Source organism: Artemia franciscana, chromosome 12, assembly GCF_032884065.1.
Source record: "Artemia franciscana chromosome 12, ASM3288406v1, whole genome shotgun sequence".
In the NCBI taxonomy this organism is placed as follows: Eukaryota; Metazoa; Arthropoda; class Branchiopoda; order Anostraca; family Artemiidae; genus Artemia; species Artemia franciscana.
In genome coordinates, this window is record NC_088874.1 from 13683789 (window position 1) to 13699659 (window position 15871).

The 15871-nt window shown below is 36.5% G+C and overlaps 1 protein-coding gene across 1 annotated transcript in view; it reads left to right on the top strand.

Moving 5' to 3' along the window:
• The window catches only part of LOC136033715 (retinoblastoma-like protein 2), a gene marked incomplete at its 3' end in the record, with an annotated part of 62061 nt that overhangs the window by 34858 nt on the left and 11332 nt on the right, over positions 1-15871 (top strand). Inside the window, 4 exon segments of the mRNA XM_065714594.1 lie at positions 1823-2001; positions 6854-7070; positions 10072-10275; positions 12022-12253. Coding sequence (XP_065570666.1) covers positions 1823-2001; positions 6854-7070; positions 10072-10275; positions 12022-12253 — 832 coding nt within the window.

Genomic DNA, 15871 nt, shown 5'->3' on the forward strand with positions numbered 1-15871 from the left:
CCTGATGGCAAATATTTGTTGCAGTTACAATCATATGTCACTCTTATTTACATTTTAGGATAGGATAATATTGGTGCGCTGGTTGGTTGGTTGGTTGGTGCGCTGGATTCGGGATCCTTTGTCTGAGAGGACGCGGGTTCGAATCCCAGTGTACCCAATTCTTCAGTTGGGACGGGGGTCAGTGGCGTGACTCTGTAAGCTTAGCCAGAGTCGACCCAGCTCTAAATGGGTACCTGGAGAAATCTGGGGAAGGTAAACAGGAAGGGTGTGTGAAAGCACAGGATGGCTGGCCCCCAACCCCCCATTGCACTTCCTGGCTGAAGGGCCAAGAAACGGAGATCAGCACCGCCGGTAGGGACTGTAAAGTCTAATGCCGTATCCTTTACCTTTACCTTTAATATTTTTTGGAATCCTTCTGAAAATATTACCTTTGCTTCTTAACAAGATATGGATTACTTCCCGAAAAAAAAGGAAACAAAAAAGAGTTTGATTCAGTTGGTCATTCATTTGGTGTTCTCAAACGTTAACAATGAATGAATGAATGATAATTTATTTACAAACGAACTTTCACGACATTAAACTGCTGAATTTGTCGTTTTTATCTGGTACACTATAAAAATATAACATTGTATGTACTTCATGTTTTTTGTCAAGTACATCATAAACATATAACATTGCAAATACATAGTCGTTTTTGTCAGGTACACTATAAAAATATAACATTGTATGTACATCCTGTTTTTTGTCAGGTACATCATAAACATATAACATTGCAAATACATAGTCGTTTTTGTCAGGTACACTATAAAAATATAACATTGTATGTACATCATGTTTTTTGTCAGGTACATCATAAACATATAACATTACAAATACATAGTCATTTTTGTCAGGTACACTATAAAAATATAACATTGTATGTACATCCTGTTTTTTGTCAGGTACATCATAAACATATAACATTGCAAATACATAGTCGTTTTTGTCAGGTACACTATGAAAATATAACATTGTATGTACATCATGTTTTTTGTCAGGTACATTATAAACATATAACATTGCAAATACATAGTCGTTTTTGTCAGGTACACTATAAAAACATGTAACGACGGTCCCGACTGACCTGTTATTTAAAAGTGCTAACAAACTGACACATTATAGGATAAGAGTACAATTTTCATTTATTTAGAATTTCAACAAACGCTGGCACATAACTTTTTTTATAACGCTTAGTTTTTGAATTGATAGGATTTAAAACCGGAATTGTTGTGTTTTAATCAAGGTAAACGGGGCTTTGGCGGGCAATAAAGGGCTGGGAGTAGATATTGAAGACGTAGGTTAAGACGCAGATTATTTCCGAAATTAGTGCAAAGAGTAGTACGCTGGGCTGCCAATGGTTCGAATCAATGAAAGAGTAACACTTCGAATAATGATTCGAGAACATTTGTGTTCTTTTCTTATTTGGCAACCTGTAACATGACCTGTCAATAATATAAAGGATCAATGTAATGTCGAATCTTGTCTGTATGGTTTTCTTGAAACAGAATTGATAGATGGCAGTATTGTAGTTCTCATAATGTTTTGCCTACTTCAAATACTATTCAGTGGTCAACGACGTGTTCCTTGTTTCATCTTGTTCTTTTTTTTCCTTTTTTTTTTTTTTTGAGGATCTCAGCATAAATACGGGTGGGTATGTACTTTCTTTATTTTTGTAGGTACGGGAAATAACATTTAAGCTGCTCATAATTGACATTGTATTCTTTAAATGTTTCTTTTCTTATTGACATTGTTTTTGCTTAATCAGTTTCCTCTTTTGTTCTAGTTCCATCCTCAGTCTTTGGTTCCCCCGACTCCGTTGACAGGACGATATTATTTGAAGTCTAAGGAGCCGAGCTTTGATGACACACCTGTTTCAACTGCCACACACTGTGTCAGTCGTCTTCAAGCATTACTTGCTGGAAGAAAAGCAGAACCTAGTGACACTCTTTTAGCTATATTGCAGTAAGTAGTTTGTCTAACATCTGTTCAAACTTAAAATTCAACAAGTACGGTTAAGTAGTAGTTAGGTAAGCGCCCTTTTGGGATCTTGGAACTGCAATTAATAAAAGTCATAAGGACAGAAGTAAATAAAAATATTAAATCTAGTTAAGTTGTAAAAGACAGTAAGTAATGAAAATTTTTAAATGTGCTGTTTGCGGGTGTGCAAAATAAGTTTTGCAGGTGTTTATCTTGCCCCAAAACAATAATATTAATATGAAGGAATTCTTGTCTGTATGTTCTTATGAGTTATTAAGGTGAATTTGACGGAATCCAATCAGATGCAAACACTAGAATTGAATTTGGGAATAGGGAAAATTCTTAGAAATTGTCATTAATAGATGGATGTGTAATCAGCAAACAAAAGTGAACAATATCAGTGCATTCGACATACAGTGTTCGAACTCGCCTATAAATTCCTATATTTTAATGCACTCCTATAAAATGCCTATATTTTGGCTAAAATCCTATTATTCCTATATTTTCGGCTGAAGAGCACTAAGAACATTGCTCATGATTTGCAATTTTCTGTCTTTTGGTGTAGATTGATAATTAGTTACAACTGTTGAGCTTTTTGAACTTAACTAGTGCTTTGTGTTGGGCTTAGTAAGCTGCTTCTGCCTGGGCTATGCTGTTGTGTTGACTTAGTAGCCTATGTTTTGTTTTATTTGTCATGTTTGGGCCTGTCCGAAATGAGCGAAGATCAGTATGTAGGCTAGCAGTCTCTGATTAATGAGACTGGAGTTCTTGCAACTTATGTGTTTCCTGGTTGAACGCTGGCTGGCTGATGTGAATACGGCCCAGTTATTCACATGGGATATTCTAAGATAGTTGCTAATCGAGGGAAGTATAATAGACGTGCACTGGGTAGGCTATATGCGACATTCTGTGATCAATATGTCCTTTATCTATCTGGTCTTTATCCCCTTCTAAAGAAAAATGATGTTAATCAGATTCGGACTTTTTATTTCAGATATTGTAAATTTTTACTTTATCTCCCCCCTTGCTATAGCAATGGTAAGATAATTCGTAAGTTTGATGTCCCTGATATAAGTGCAAAGTTAGCCCTCCTGCATGGAAGATTGTCGGAATCAGCTTTTTATCGTTTATCGCCTCATCATCCTTTGGTCCGTCTGTTCGGTTAATCTCATTGTAGCATAGTGTTTTTTATGGCACTTGGTATTAACCAAGTGACATATAGCAATCGCAAATTCTGTCGATCTGTCTGTCTGTCGGTCCTGGTTTTGCTACTTTAGGCACTTCCAGGTAAGCTAGGACGATGAAATTCGGCAGGCGTATCAGGAACTGGACCAGATTAAATTAGAAATAGTCGTTTCTGAAAAATTCTGAAAAATTAGAAAAAATGAGGTATTTTTAACTTACGAACGGGTGATCAGATCTCAATGAAATTTGATATTTAGAAGGATATCGTGTCTCAAAGCTCTTATTTTAAATCCCGACCGGATCTGGTGTCATTGGGGGGAATTTAGGGGGGGGACCTAAAATCATGGAAAACGCTTAGATTGGAGGGATCGGATGAAACTTGGTAATTCATGCGACCAGGCATCCTACGCTGACCACCACAGATCTGATCTCGAGGACTTCCGAATCCTATATTTGGCCTATATTTGGGCCCGGCAAATCCTATAAAAATAGGACAGAGCCTATAATTTGAAACGAACCAACCTGTCCGAACCCTGGACATAAGATACCCCCCACAAGGCTGTTTGGCCAGGAATGCAGGGAGAAAACGAAAAAAAGGAGAGAAAATAGACAGAAGGGAAAAAAGCAAAAAAAGAAGAATAAAAAAAAACGTATTAAAAGGAAAATGACAATCATCCGCCCACTACTGACTACCAGCCGAAGGCCAAGCCAGAGCAAAGTATCACGCGCAATAAACAATCCAACAAACAATGCCAGCTAGGACCAGATACATGAACTGCACTAGCAGATAAAGTGCATTAAGAAATTAATTAAAAGAGTATGCTCAAACCCTCGCCTATGTTTACCGGTGCCTTACCTATGCTTATCGGTGCCTTAAAGTTGCCTTCGGATGCTGTAATCGATCTTGGACTAAGTCTGAAACATGGTTGGCAGGGGGTCGGCAGGGTTGCGCCGTTGCGCCCGTACTCTTCAACGTCATCATAGACCACGTCATGGCGAAGACGACCTCAACGCTTAGGTTTGGACTTAAATTTGGTGGTCGCATCCTCTCCGACACTGACTTAGCTGACGACCTGGTGCTCATGGCGGAATCCATGGACCAACTGGTGGAAGCACTTCACATCCTACAAGAAGAGACTACGAAAGTAGGGCTACAGGTCAACTGGGACAAAACCAAGATTATGGTCGTTGGTCCATCCTCCAGCATCGCCAACCCTCCTGTGGCCCTTTGAACTACTGTCGACGTGGTCCAGCAGTTCACGTACTTTGGCTCTGTCATTGCTGCCATGGGGAGGTTAAATCGTCACCTATGGTGGAAATCAAGTATTAGTCGAAACACGAAGCTGCGAATCTTCAACGCCCTGGTTGGGTGTGTAATTCTTTATGGAACAGAAACCTGGCCGGCCACAATCAGAGCTCTCAAGACCGTAGACGTGTTGCTGACGATAGAAGGCCTGAGAGGGTTTGACTTCGTCAGTAACGAGAAGTTACTACAGACAACGCAGCAGACGCTGTTTTCCATCCAAATTGCGGAGTATGGTATGGTATGTTTTTTTTTCCATCAAGATACGATGGTATGGTCATCTCCTTAGAATGCCACACACCTGCCAGCGAAAATCGTGCTGTACTTTAACCCCGCAGAAGCTGGCTAGAAACGACCCCGTGGAAAACTGAAACAATGATGGTCCGATAGTCTTTTAAAATACTTGAAGCTGGCAAGCATAGATGTCCACGACGCATCAGCGTTAGCTGCTGATCGCACCAGTTGGAGGAAGCTGACATCACTCTCTGGGTTCGACATTGTTAAAATCTTAGTTAATCACGAGATAAATAGTGGCTATTTTCTATGCAGGTTAGTAGTTTTTGGGATTCGGTCTAAATGAGTGCGACAATGTTGAACTTTCAGTTTTTCGACTCAATCTAAGACAGTTAGTTTCTTAACTCAAATTAAGTCAGATTTTGTTAATAGACTACCGGTAAATGCTAATCTTTAGGAAGAGTGGAATTCAAACGTAAATTGCTGGTTGACTTCAACTTAAAAAGCTTGAGATGAAAAATTGTGAAATTGGCTATTATTGGCATGTTATATTCGTATATAAAATGCTGGTTGATTTCATTTTATAAAAGTTGAGATGAAAACCTGTGAAATTGGCTTGCTTCTAAGTTTAAACTAAATATTAAGATGAGGCTACTTCGAATTTGAAAGTGGTGAATTTTGTAGCCGTTTGAATCTTGCTCCAATGGAAATCTAATTTTTAGGGTTATGTTTCAAACAGCCACAAGAATTTTACTTGGTCGACTGCTACGAAATGTCATTGCACCGAGAAAAAAAACTTATACTTCTTCTCTATAATGTAGGCAAAAAATTGTTTCTTCATAGAATGTCATCGAATTAGCCATTATATTTTGAAAATTATAGCCTTATCTTTGGGAATTGAAGTCATCAGGTATGCCTGCACATATCAAATAATATAATCGAGTTCTCATAGTGGACTCTATGGTGTATTTACCTAATGTCCTCAAATATCTCCTGGACTTCCCCTCAATAATGTGTGTTTATAATTGTAACCGGCAAAACCTTGTCTTTCACCTTTATCTTTTATTAATGTTTAGTGAAGGACACTGGCAAATTATTATTCAATAAAATCAGGAGTGAGATGAGGATTCTGTTTCCGAAAGAGCTGATCTTCTCCTTGGGGGGGGGGGGGGCTATAAAAAGATCATGTTATTTTCATTTTGTAGCCATAAAACTTTACCTATTGCCACAAACATACAATAAAGAATAAAAACTTGCATATATACGCAGCCTGAGATAATGGAGCGATTCATGCTTGTAAATCCTGCGTGTGATTCAAGCAATATGTAGTAAAAATTTAAGACTTTCGCCGATTTTATGTTTACTGTAACGTCATTCCTATTTTCCTCTTCTCCAGAAACGGAGGTTTTGAGACGTGCTTTATGCTGCCGGGCATTGTACCCCCGTTTATTCTTTTTCTTTTGTAAGTTTTCTTTACATACTAAGTATTTTATATTCAATCTAGTGGCAATGGTGTTCATGCTCACCTCAGCATTTGGAAATTGAGGCTTTAGGATGTGATTTTCAAGCATTAATTTAAATGGATCTGTGAATAATTACTTAGACTACACTGCCTTTCAATTTACACAATTTAAGAGGAGAAAAATGGGTATAATTTAAATAAAAGTGAAAAAAACTTTCAAAGATGAAAATCCGAAAATTTTGACTCCACGCCCGGGAGCCTTAAATTAATTTAAGTTAAATTAAAGTAAAGGCAACATATAAAGAAAAAGACAAATACAGCAACAATCAAATTAATAAAACACGAATCTTAATAACCTCCAAAATACAGCAATCACCTGTGCCAAATCATTGTCATTTTTAACATCATTTCTACTGTGTTGATCAATCAGACAGATATTAGACAACATTTAGTAGTCAATCAACACTATTCCAGAATACAAAAAAGACAAAACAAATTAATTATTATTTAAAGCCAAAAGTAAGAATAAACATAACCAACATTCCTCGATCGAATTAGACAGGAATAATTCAACGTTGTCACCCTCGAGTAGTTCAGCGTCCGAACATAAATGCTGCTATAAGAATTTAGGGTAAAAGTTTTTATGCTTCCAGGAATTGCTCATTAGACTTGAAACACTCAATTATGTACCGAATATCGGAGCTTGGTGAGCGTTTTGTTGCCAAATATATTGAAGGCGAGGATATGACAAGTGCCCAAAGCGTTATGATTGCACAACAGAGAAGACAGCTGGCAGAGACCTTGTATTATAGAGCATTGGAATCTATTTGTGAAGAAGAAAGCAAAAGAATTGATGAAAAGAATCTTGGGGTAAGCTGTTAGTTTCTTTCCTCTTGTTTCATTTTTAAGTATTTTCATGGACTCCTCCCTAAATTCTCCAAAAATTATATCTTTAAAGTTCTGAACTACGAAAGGAATCTTGTGTTTCTTTTTCTCTCAGAAACAACATGGATATTTTCATTATCTTGTGTTTCTTATTCCCTCTGAAACAACTTGGATATTTTCATTCATTAAACTAAAACTATAAGACCGGCTTTTGATCCAGTTTTATGCTGTGTCTCCATATGTAATTCCGTACTTATTAAAATTCAGCTATGCCATTCTTACGGACAATTTAAAAAAGAGCTAACTGACCACCTGTTAGCGAAGTGAGGAGAGAGTTAGTTCTCTCCTCCCTTCGCTTTTCCCCCTCGATCTTTCCTTTTCAATTTGTTTAATCCATTTATTTTGATTGGTATGGTATTTTGCTGTTGTTGTCGGTTTTTTTCTTGTTCTTCTGTTTGATTTTAGTGCTATTATTGAATGTATGTTTAGTCTTTCACTCTCACAGGCCAAAGAGCCTTCTAAAGCTTTGTAATTTTTTCTCTATTTTCTTTTATTAAATTGATTGATTGTGTATGGACTACTGTGCCCCGAAGAACCTTGGGGGGAAGTGCTAAGTCTTTATCTACTGAGTGCATTTTCAGAGACCTATTTACTTCCTAAAAGGAAGTAGGGACCAGGCAAAGTGTTTCAGTATCTCTAGCTTATAGATTATCTGACCTTGTATGTTATTTATCTAAATGGAGCTGTACTATACATCTTATATCGATATATTTTCATTTAAATTTTAAAATTTTAACTGTCCTGGTGATAAGATATAAATCTTATGGTAATAGTAAAGGCGAACGGTTCTCTTGTGAAATCACTGTTCAGTCGTCCCAGGTCAATGAAAATTTCAGGCATGGGTGTGTGACCCAAGCTAGAGCATTAAATGAAGTTTCTAAGTTCCTGTCTTCATCCTTCTCTGCTTGTTAACCATGAAAAATTTTATGAAGACGGATATTAGCATTGAAAAATAAATTCGGCATACTGTCTGCCTTTTTTGTACCATTGACCTTGGTCGTGATTCACAGAATTTGAGGTGGATTTCAACCTAACTTGCCTCTCCTTTTTTGCATGAAGCATGGTCGCGGTTTCTAGGTTTTGAGCTGGATTTCGAACCAAACTCGCGTTTCTTTTTTTTAAAGTTAAGATTGTGCGGAGGCCTAGTCTATTTGGTTATGTAGGGAATTTGAAGCTATCTGTCTTCACAGAATCTTCCAGGCCTCACAAGCAAGGAAAGTGTAAAGGGGAAAATGTAAAGAATTCACTAGGTTTTACTTTTATGTTGCACATTAACTTGAAATTTGATTCACGCAGCACAAATAATTTCCCGCTTCACGGGGAGGTTTGAATCCATTGTTCTTGGGGTAGCGGTGGTAGTAGCGGGGCTTTGAAAACATTATTTCGGGAATAATTTTGCCGTAGATCCGTTCCCGACAGTTTTGTTTATCAAGGACGAGTAGAAATACATTTAATGTGAATCATTCATCCTTCTCTTATCTTGTAATTCTTATTTATACTTATTTTTGTTTTGTGTATAGTTATTAACGTGTGCATATATGCTCATCTGCTATAGGCCTGATGATATCTTTTAAATAATAGAGGATGAAATCATTTTCTTTTGTAATAGCTAGTTTAGACATGCTGAAAAACAGGCCTGCGTGTCTGAAAATAATAATAACGGATTTTCTAAGTAGAAAAAAGTCTAGAAAACATTTTCTTTCTTTCCTATTACGTTCATTTAAGCTGATTCTTTCCCAACGAGTACATAACGGGCCATGTTTCAGGCTACTGGACACCCCAGAAGATTATTATGTTGTTGGATATGCTGTAAAAATTTTCTTCAATAAAATACAAAATAAATAAAAAATTTCTTTAAAATAAAAAAAGAATATGATGGGAATCTTTTTTGATATTCTGCTCTTTTCTTCACTGAAGTAATCAGTAGTTTGATGAAAGATGCTCTCAGCTGTGACAGAAGATGGTGCTAATTATGACAAGCGAAAAGCACTAAGTAACGCTACTATGTTAATTCTGAATCGTATCTCTTATTGAAAGCAAAATAATCGGTTACAGAATTAATAGTAAGCATAGAATAGAACATATTTTATAAGGCGAAAACGACCCAGCGGCGTTGCTAAAGGCCCATTCACCCTCATATTTTATAATACCAAGACTTAGCTAGGGTGAAAATTTTTTTCTGATTGGCTGAGAAATTCTAGAAAAGAATCGGATTGGCTCGAATTAGTGCTAATTAAATTTCGGTTTTAGTAAAACCTCATTATGATTGGGCTTTAAGTGAATTACAGCTGTCGAATTTGAGCTACTGACCTCAAGCGTAAGAGATGGAGCTACGTTGTCACGTCCTTCGTGTACCAAGGGACTGCCTCCCAACCATAGTATATTAATGGCGCCCAGAGGGGAGGAGCAAAAGAGGTTGACCAAGAAACAACCTACGACGGTAGTGCGACTGGATCCTGAGATTTGTTGGGCTGTCTCTTTAACCACAATGGGAGGGTATGGCGAAGGGGGACTCAGCTCCTAGATGTCTGGCAAGGCTCTGCAGACGCCCTGTGCGTCATTCATGGCTCTGGGGGATCTAAGGTAAGGTTAAGTCTTGTTAGAAACGGAGTTTGGGAGGTCCTCCTCGAAAATCTGTAGTAAAAGTTGATAAGCGGAACTAAATTTCTTCATTTTCATGTAATATGCAATTTTTGGGGTATTTACATTTCTTTTCTGCTATTCACATTAACCTATTAAAAGAGAACTATTCCGGAAAATACGAGTCATTTAATTTTAAGTAATTTTGTATAGTTGATATAAATTAATGTTAAAATCTGGAGTATATCTATGAAATAATAGGAAATGTTAATGTAAAATTTTAGTTATAAAGTACATGGCGTGCTGTGTGTAGATTACCCTGTGTTTAACAGACTTTAATTTTCAGGCTGTTTTAACTCAGGACTTAATTCATCGGAATTTGTTCGCCTGTTGTCTAGATATAGTTTTATTTTCATACAATACAACCAAAACATTTCCTTGGATACTGGATGCTCTACAGCTTGAGGCGTATGGTTTTTATCGGATCATTGAAGTATTAATCAGAGCTGAAGACCAGTTGTCAAGGGATATTGTGAAACACTTGAATCATGTAAGTGTATTTTTTGGACTCGGGTGTTTTATTATTGGTATTTTTTATTGATATTGAAGTCTAATTAGACTAAGACCTATAAGGACTTAAGTTGTATGAATGTTCCTGGCTCCATCGCCAGATCCTCACGCATTCTGGAAAAGATCTAGACACCCTGTCCCAATCATTAGTATAAAATATAGATTGCTTTTTCGGAAGCCGGGTAGAAGAAAGACCACAATTACCGATCAGAGCACTAAAAGAGAAAGGAAAGTGATCTGACGTAAAATTGGAATCACTATTAGAGAATAGAAAATAATAGATAATAGGAAAATTGAGGTTTAACAAATAATAACAACATTTGCAAGTTTTCCAAAGTGATGGGGGGGGGAGGAACTCTATAGGCATCATTAAAAAAAGTTTTTCTTCTATTATCTTAGCCCTATTAGATGCTTGCAATCTTAACACTGTTGAACCTCAACTACTCTTAACATGTACCTACCTCGCATACTTTATGGACTTGATCACAAACAAAAACATACGTATGTAGCCAAGACAATGATTTATGATCTAGTCAAATATACATTATAGGGTACCTTTGACATATCTATGAACTTAAAGTAATACTTTACTGTAATACACCCATAAACGAATGGGGGCGGGGGTTGGTGGTGATGAAGCCTGGTCAATAATCAAAATTTGATCATTTCTTTTTTATTCTTTTGAGAAAAGTAGTTTTTTTTTCATGGGGAGTAACAAGGCAGGGTCCTACTGATGAGTAAAGATGAAATTATTTGAAAATGATGAAAATGATAAGATGAAATTATTTGAAAATGATGAAAATGATAAGATGAAATTATTTGAAAATGATGAGATGAAATTATTTGAAATTATATGAAATTATATGCTATTTACGACAAAAAAAGAAAAGAAAACCCTAGACGATAATTGACTATGGCTGTGAACTCCAGCTCTGTCATAATCACGTGATGTCAAATGGCGGGGATTAAATAGAAACTCAAGGAAAGTTCTTTTGGAAGATGTGCAAGGAGAATATCTTTCATGGAAGGTGGGAGTGGGTCGAACTCATAAAAACGACAAAAAAATCATATTTTATGTCAGTATGGAAAGGAAAAAAAACATCTTAAGACTTAAGAGATGGGGCTTGAGACCTCCCTTCTCTGATTAGAGGTTTTTCAACTTATTCGTTCTAGTTAATTTCAACTTAAAGATAGGTGCCAGATTCAAATATTTTTCGTAGTGATTTAAAATATTCATTGGACATTATTGTTAGTGAGTGCTTGCCATTTATACATATACATTTAGAAGCATATATTTACGCATGTATATTTATGTATACACATTTATTATTGGGTTTCTTGTGGAATATTGGCATCTTTCCTTTTCAAAATTTAAGATTGATTGATCTACTAAAAAAAAGAAAGCAAAATCCAAAATCAAATACCCTCCCCCCGCAGGTTTTTATGGCCGGTAATGCAAGGGGAAAGAAAAAGAAGCAAAATACAAAAGCAAAAAGGAGAAAAATAAAAATATTCCTTTAAAGGCGCCAAACGATTGACGGATTCTAGGTATAATTTTTAGGTGTAATCTTGAGTGGTATAATCTAAGTTGTAACCAGGTAGATGATTAATAACTTGCCAGATCCAAGTTATCGATAGGAAAAATCCAGAATTGTCGAGCCAAAACGAATTCTAAGGTCTAGAATAAAGTTTATTGTCTGTAATTAATTTTCATGATATTTTTTAGATTGAAGAGATGGTGCTAGAGTCAATGGCTTGGAAATGGGAAAGTCCTCTTTGGGATTCAATAAAGACCAGTCGACTTCCAATTCCTTATTGCGAGCAAGTGTCACCCCGAACATTAATTAAGGCGCCCGAGGAGCCGAATACCAGAAGTGACACCAATTTACTGAATATGCAGTTGCTGACCATGTCTCCTAATGTAGCTAAACATCCAGTTGTAAAATTGGAAGACCAAGGTACTTTTGTTCTTTTTAAAGCAGAAGAGGTACATTCAAGCAAAATATATTACGATAAAAGCAGTATATAAAAATGTAAAGACTTGTTAATATAGACTTCAAAAACCTAAGAATTTTTCCAAACGGGATATAATTTTTTTCTGTAGTCTTGCAGGAATTGCCTGGAAATCTTTTTTGTACTTTTTCTGGTTGGGGGAGGGGGATCGTAGCTTCCCCTATGTACATACACTTATGTTGTTGTATATTGTTTTAGCTTTTGGACTTTCAATCGTCGCAACGAACTTTTTGTGGATTAAAATAGGGGCAGTTGACTTCAAAGTCTTGTTTGGGTCAAATGTCATTACTATGGCTACTCAAAGAGCCTTTTCTCTTCCGTTCAAATTGGATGATTTAAACTTCTAGTTAGATTCTTAGAGTCATCTTAGGCTCTTACTATCTAAGGCTCTTAGATACTCAAAGAGCCTCTTCTCTGCTGTTCAAATGGGATGATTTAAACTTCTAGTTAAATTCTTAGACTCTTCTTAGGCTCTTACTATCTAAGGCTCTTAGATACTCAAAGAGTCTTTTCTCTGCCGTTCAAATTGGATGATTTAAACTTCTAGTTAGATTCTTCTTTTTTACACAAAACTTTTGACATAAAGTATTTTCATCTGCTGTCAATAGCTGCATGTTTGAACTGTCTCCGGAATTTGCAGTAACTAGATAGCCAAAAATTCTTTTTTTTCGGCAACCATCATCCTTCATTCGTTAAATACAACCTAACTATCTGAACTTTATTCTTTGCTCTAATGGAGGTATTGGTTTACATTTTACATAGGTTTGACGTACAGCACTCAAAAGAGTACGGTGGTGCCAATTGAGGGATGGAGTGGGGGGTTTATGTGGGACGTTTGCCCTCCCCCTACTAGGTTTACATATGCAATTTGTATTTTCATTGAAAAAACGCTATTTTGATGTTTTCATTTTAAAAATCGGAAGAAAAACAAAATTGTCTCTCCTAGATTGTGAAAAAAAAACATTTCGCCCTTTCCCCCAATATTTTCGCGAATTGGTTCCACAGAAAGAGTGTCTAGCACAGGGGTCTCCAAACTTTTCAATGTAAGGGCCATATTATATATTTCCCATATTCATGCGGGCCGAAGGGATAAAAAATGAGAGAAAAAAAAACAAACAAATCAGTGCCAGTAATTTAATTTCCTCAAATATTAGAGTATAAACATAAAAAAATTAAAACATATCTTGTTGGGAAAAAATCAGGGTAAACTAAATAGACTTCTGCCTTTAGTTTTATGCAACAAAATTAGTGTGACGAATGATACTGTAGTTTTGACTTTAAAATTTAATTAAAATCAGGTTTCAGATTAGATGAGCCAATTGTAAGAATAGAATTCAAATGATCATCAGACAAATTTGCTCGATAATTAGATTTCACATATTTCATATTGGAAAATGTTTGTTCACACAAGTAAGTTGTACCAAAAATGGACACAAAACTACAAGCAAACTTTATCAATTTGGAAACTGATCTGGCTGCAGACATCTCCATTTGAAATAGAGTTGGAAGATTTTAAGTATTGCAGTCAAATGGATTATGAAAGAGCCTGATTTTATTTTTTAAAATTTCTGATTTTTCGCTCCTGAAACAGATTTTAAAAATCTGAAATTATTTCATTTGCAAATGAAGAAGGAAATTCAACTTTACTTTCTGCATGAAATTTTTTACAACATGGAAAATGAGCAAAATTCTTAACTTTCACCTGGCCTTCAAGTAGCGCAAGTTTTGCTCTGAATGCCTTGACATGAACAAAGTAGTCACTGATCAAATTTGTTTTGCCTTGCAATTTCAGATTCAAGTGATTCATATGACTTGTCATATCTGCAAAAAATGCCAATTTCCAAATCCATTCATAATCTGATAATAATGGCTGAGGTTTGTTCTTATTTTTCTCTGTGAGAATAAATAAATTTGTGATCTGAGCTCAAAGAAATGCAGCAAAATCTTTTCTCAACTAAGCCATCTAACTGCTGTATAATAAGGCAAGTCAACAAACTCCGAATCAATTTCTTTCAAGAAATCACGGAACTGGCGATGGTTGAGTGCATGAGATCTAATGAAATTAACCACAGAAACAACCGGTTTCATGACACAAGACATATCAACATATTTTAGGCACAATGCTTGTTGATGGATAAGGCAATGCAGAAAAATGGGTTTTGAGAATCCTCCAACCTTGCAAGCAGTTGTGATTTGCCCAAACAAACCCTGTTTTGTCCCAGACATATTCTTTCCTCCATCAATTGTCACACACTGCACTTGTTTCCATTCCAGGTTATATTCTGTTATAGTTTTACTTACTTCATTGAAAATGTCTTTTCCAGTTGTTGTGTTGTGCATGCTGTGAACTGATTCTGATTCTTGGGTCACATTAAATTCACTATCAACATCACGAATGAATACTAAGAGCTGAGAGGTATCACACACATCAGTTGATTCATCCAAAGCAAGTGAATACCAGCAAAAGCTTTTTGTTTTTTCCTTTATTTGCCGAATTATGTCGCCTCCTAAATCTTCAATTCTACGAGCAACAGTATTTGACCCAAGACTTATCATTTTGAAGAGGTTTACTTTTTCTGGACATACCTCTCCTGCTGCTTCCACTATACACTCTTTTATGATACTACCATCAGTGAAAAGTTTTCTTTTTTTAGCCATCACATAGGCAACTTTGTAACTGGCTCTAGTTGAAGTTTCATTTTTAGATATTTTCTTACTGAAAACAGCTTGTTTAGAATGCAGACTGTGCTGAAATGATTCAACTTTTTAGTACGTTCTGCTCCTGTGATGTGAGAATAACTTGAGCCATGTTTAGATTCATAGTGCCGACGAATTTTGTATTCCTTCAGAACAGCAAACACTGTCTCTACATATGAGGCATAAAGCTTTATTATTTGCTTTCACAAAAAAGTACTTTACTTTCCATTCGTTATTTTTTCCTTTTCTTTGTATTTTCCATATCTGAAAACATAAGGGTAAAATAGACAAAAATAATTGTACAGGAAAAACAGCTTGTAGGTGGTGTTGAAAAGCACACGAAATCCTCCATAGCGAATGGTTCGTTGTGAAGGCCGCCGCTCTGCTTACATGTGAATGCCCAACAACGCCGCTTAGCTCCATTCTGCTCGACTCTGCTCGTAGTGCGAAAGCACCCTAACCATACACCAGACAGCCAATGACAACACTGCTCGAAACACGTCATTAACGATCAAACCCTCTCAACACCTCAGTTAACTCACCCCCACGCTCTATCTCACATAACTGCACATAATACAACGAAGCCCCACTTGCCCTTTATCTCTGCAATATACAGTTACACACAACTGATTGGTTGTAATGCACAACACATACCTACCAGTACTAGTATCTGTGATTCACACAATCGAGAGAAGGAAACTAACTCGGGCTGAGCCACCTGAGCGCCATCAGTCAACAGCCCCAGCTTTGAATAATCCTGCGATGCCAGTCGTACGATAATTTTTTTTTTCAAGGCCAACACACGGGGATTTGTTTGGCGGGCCGGATGAAATTATATGGCGGGCCGGATGTGGCCCGCGGGCCAT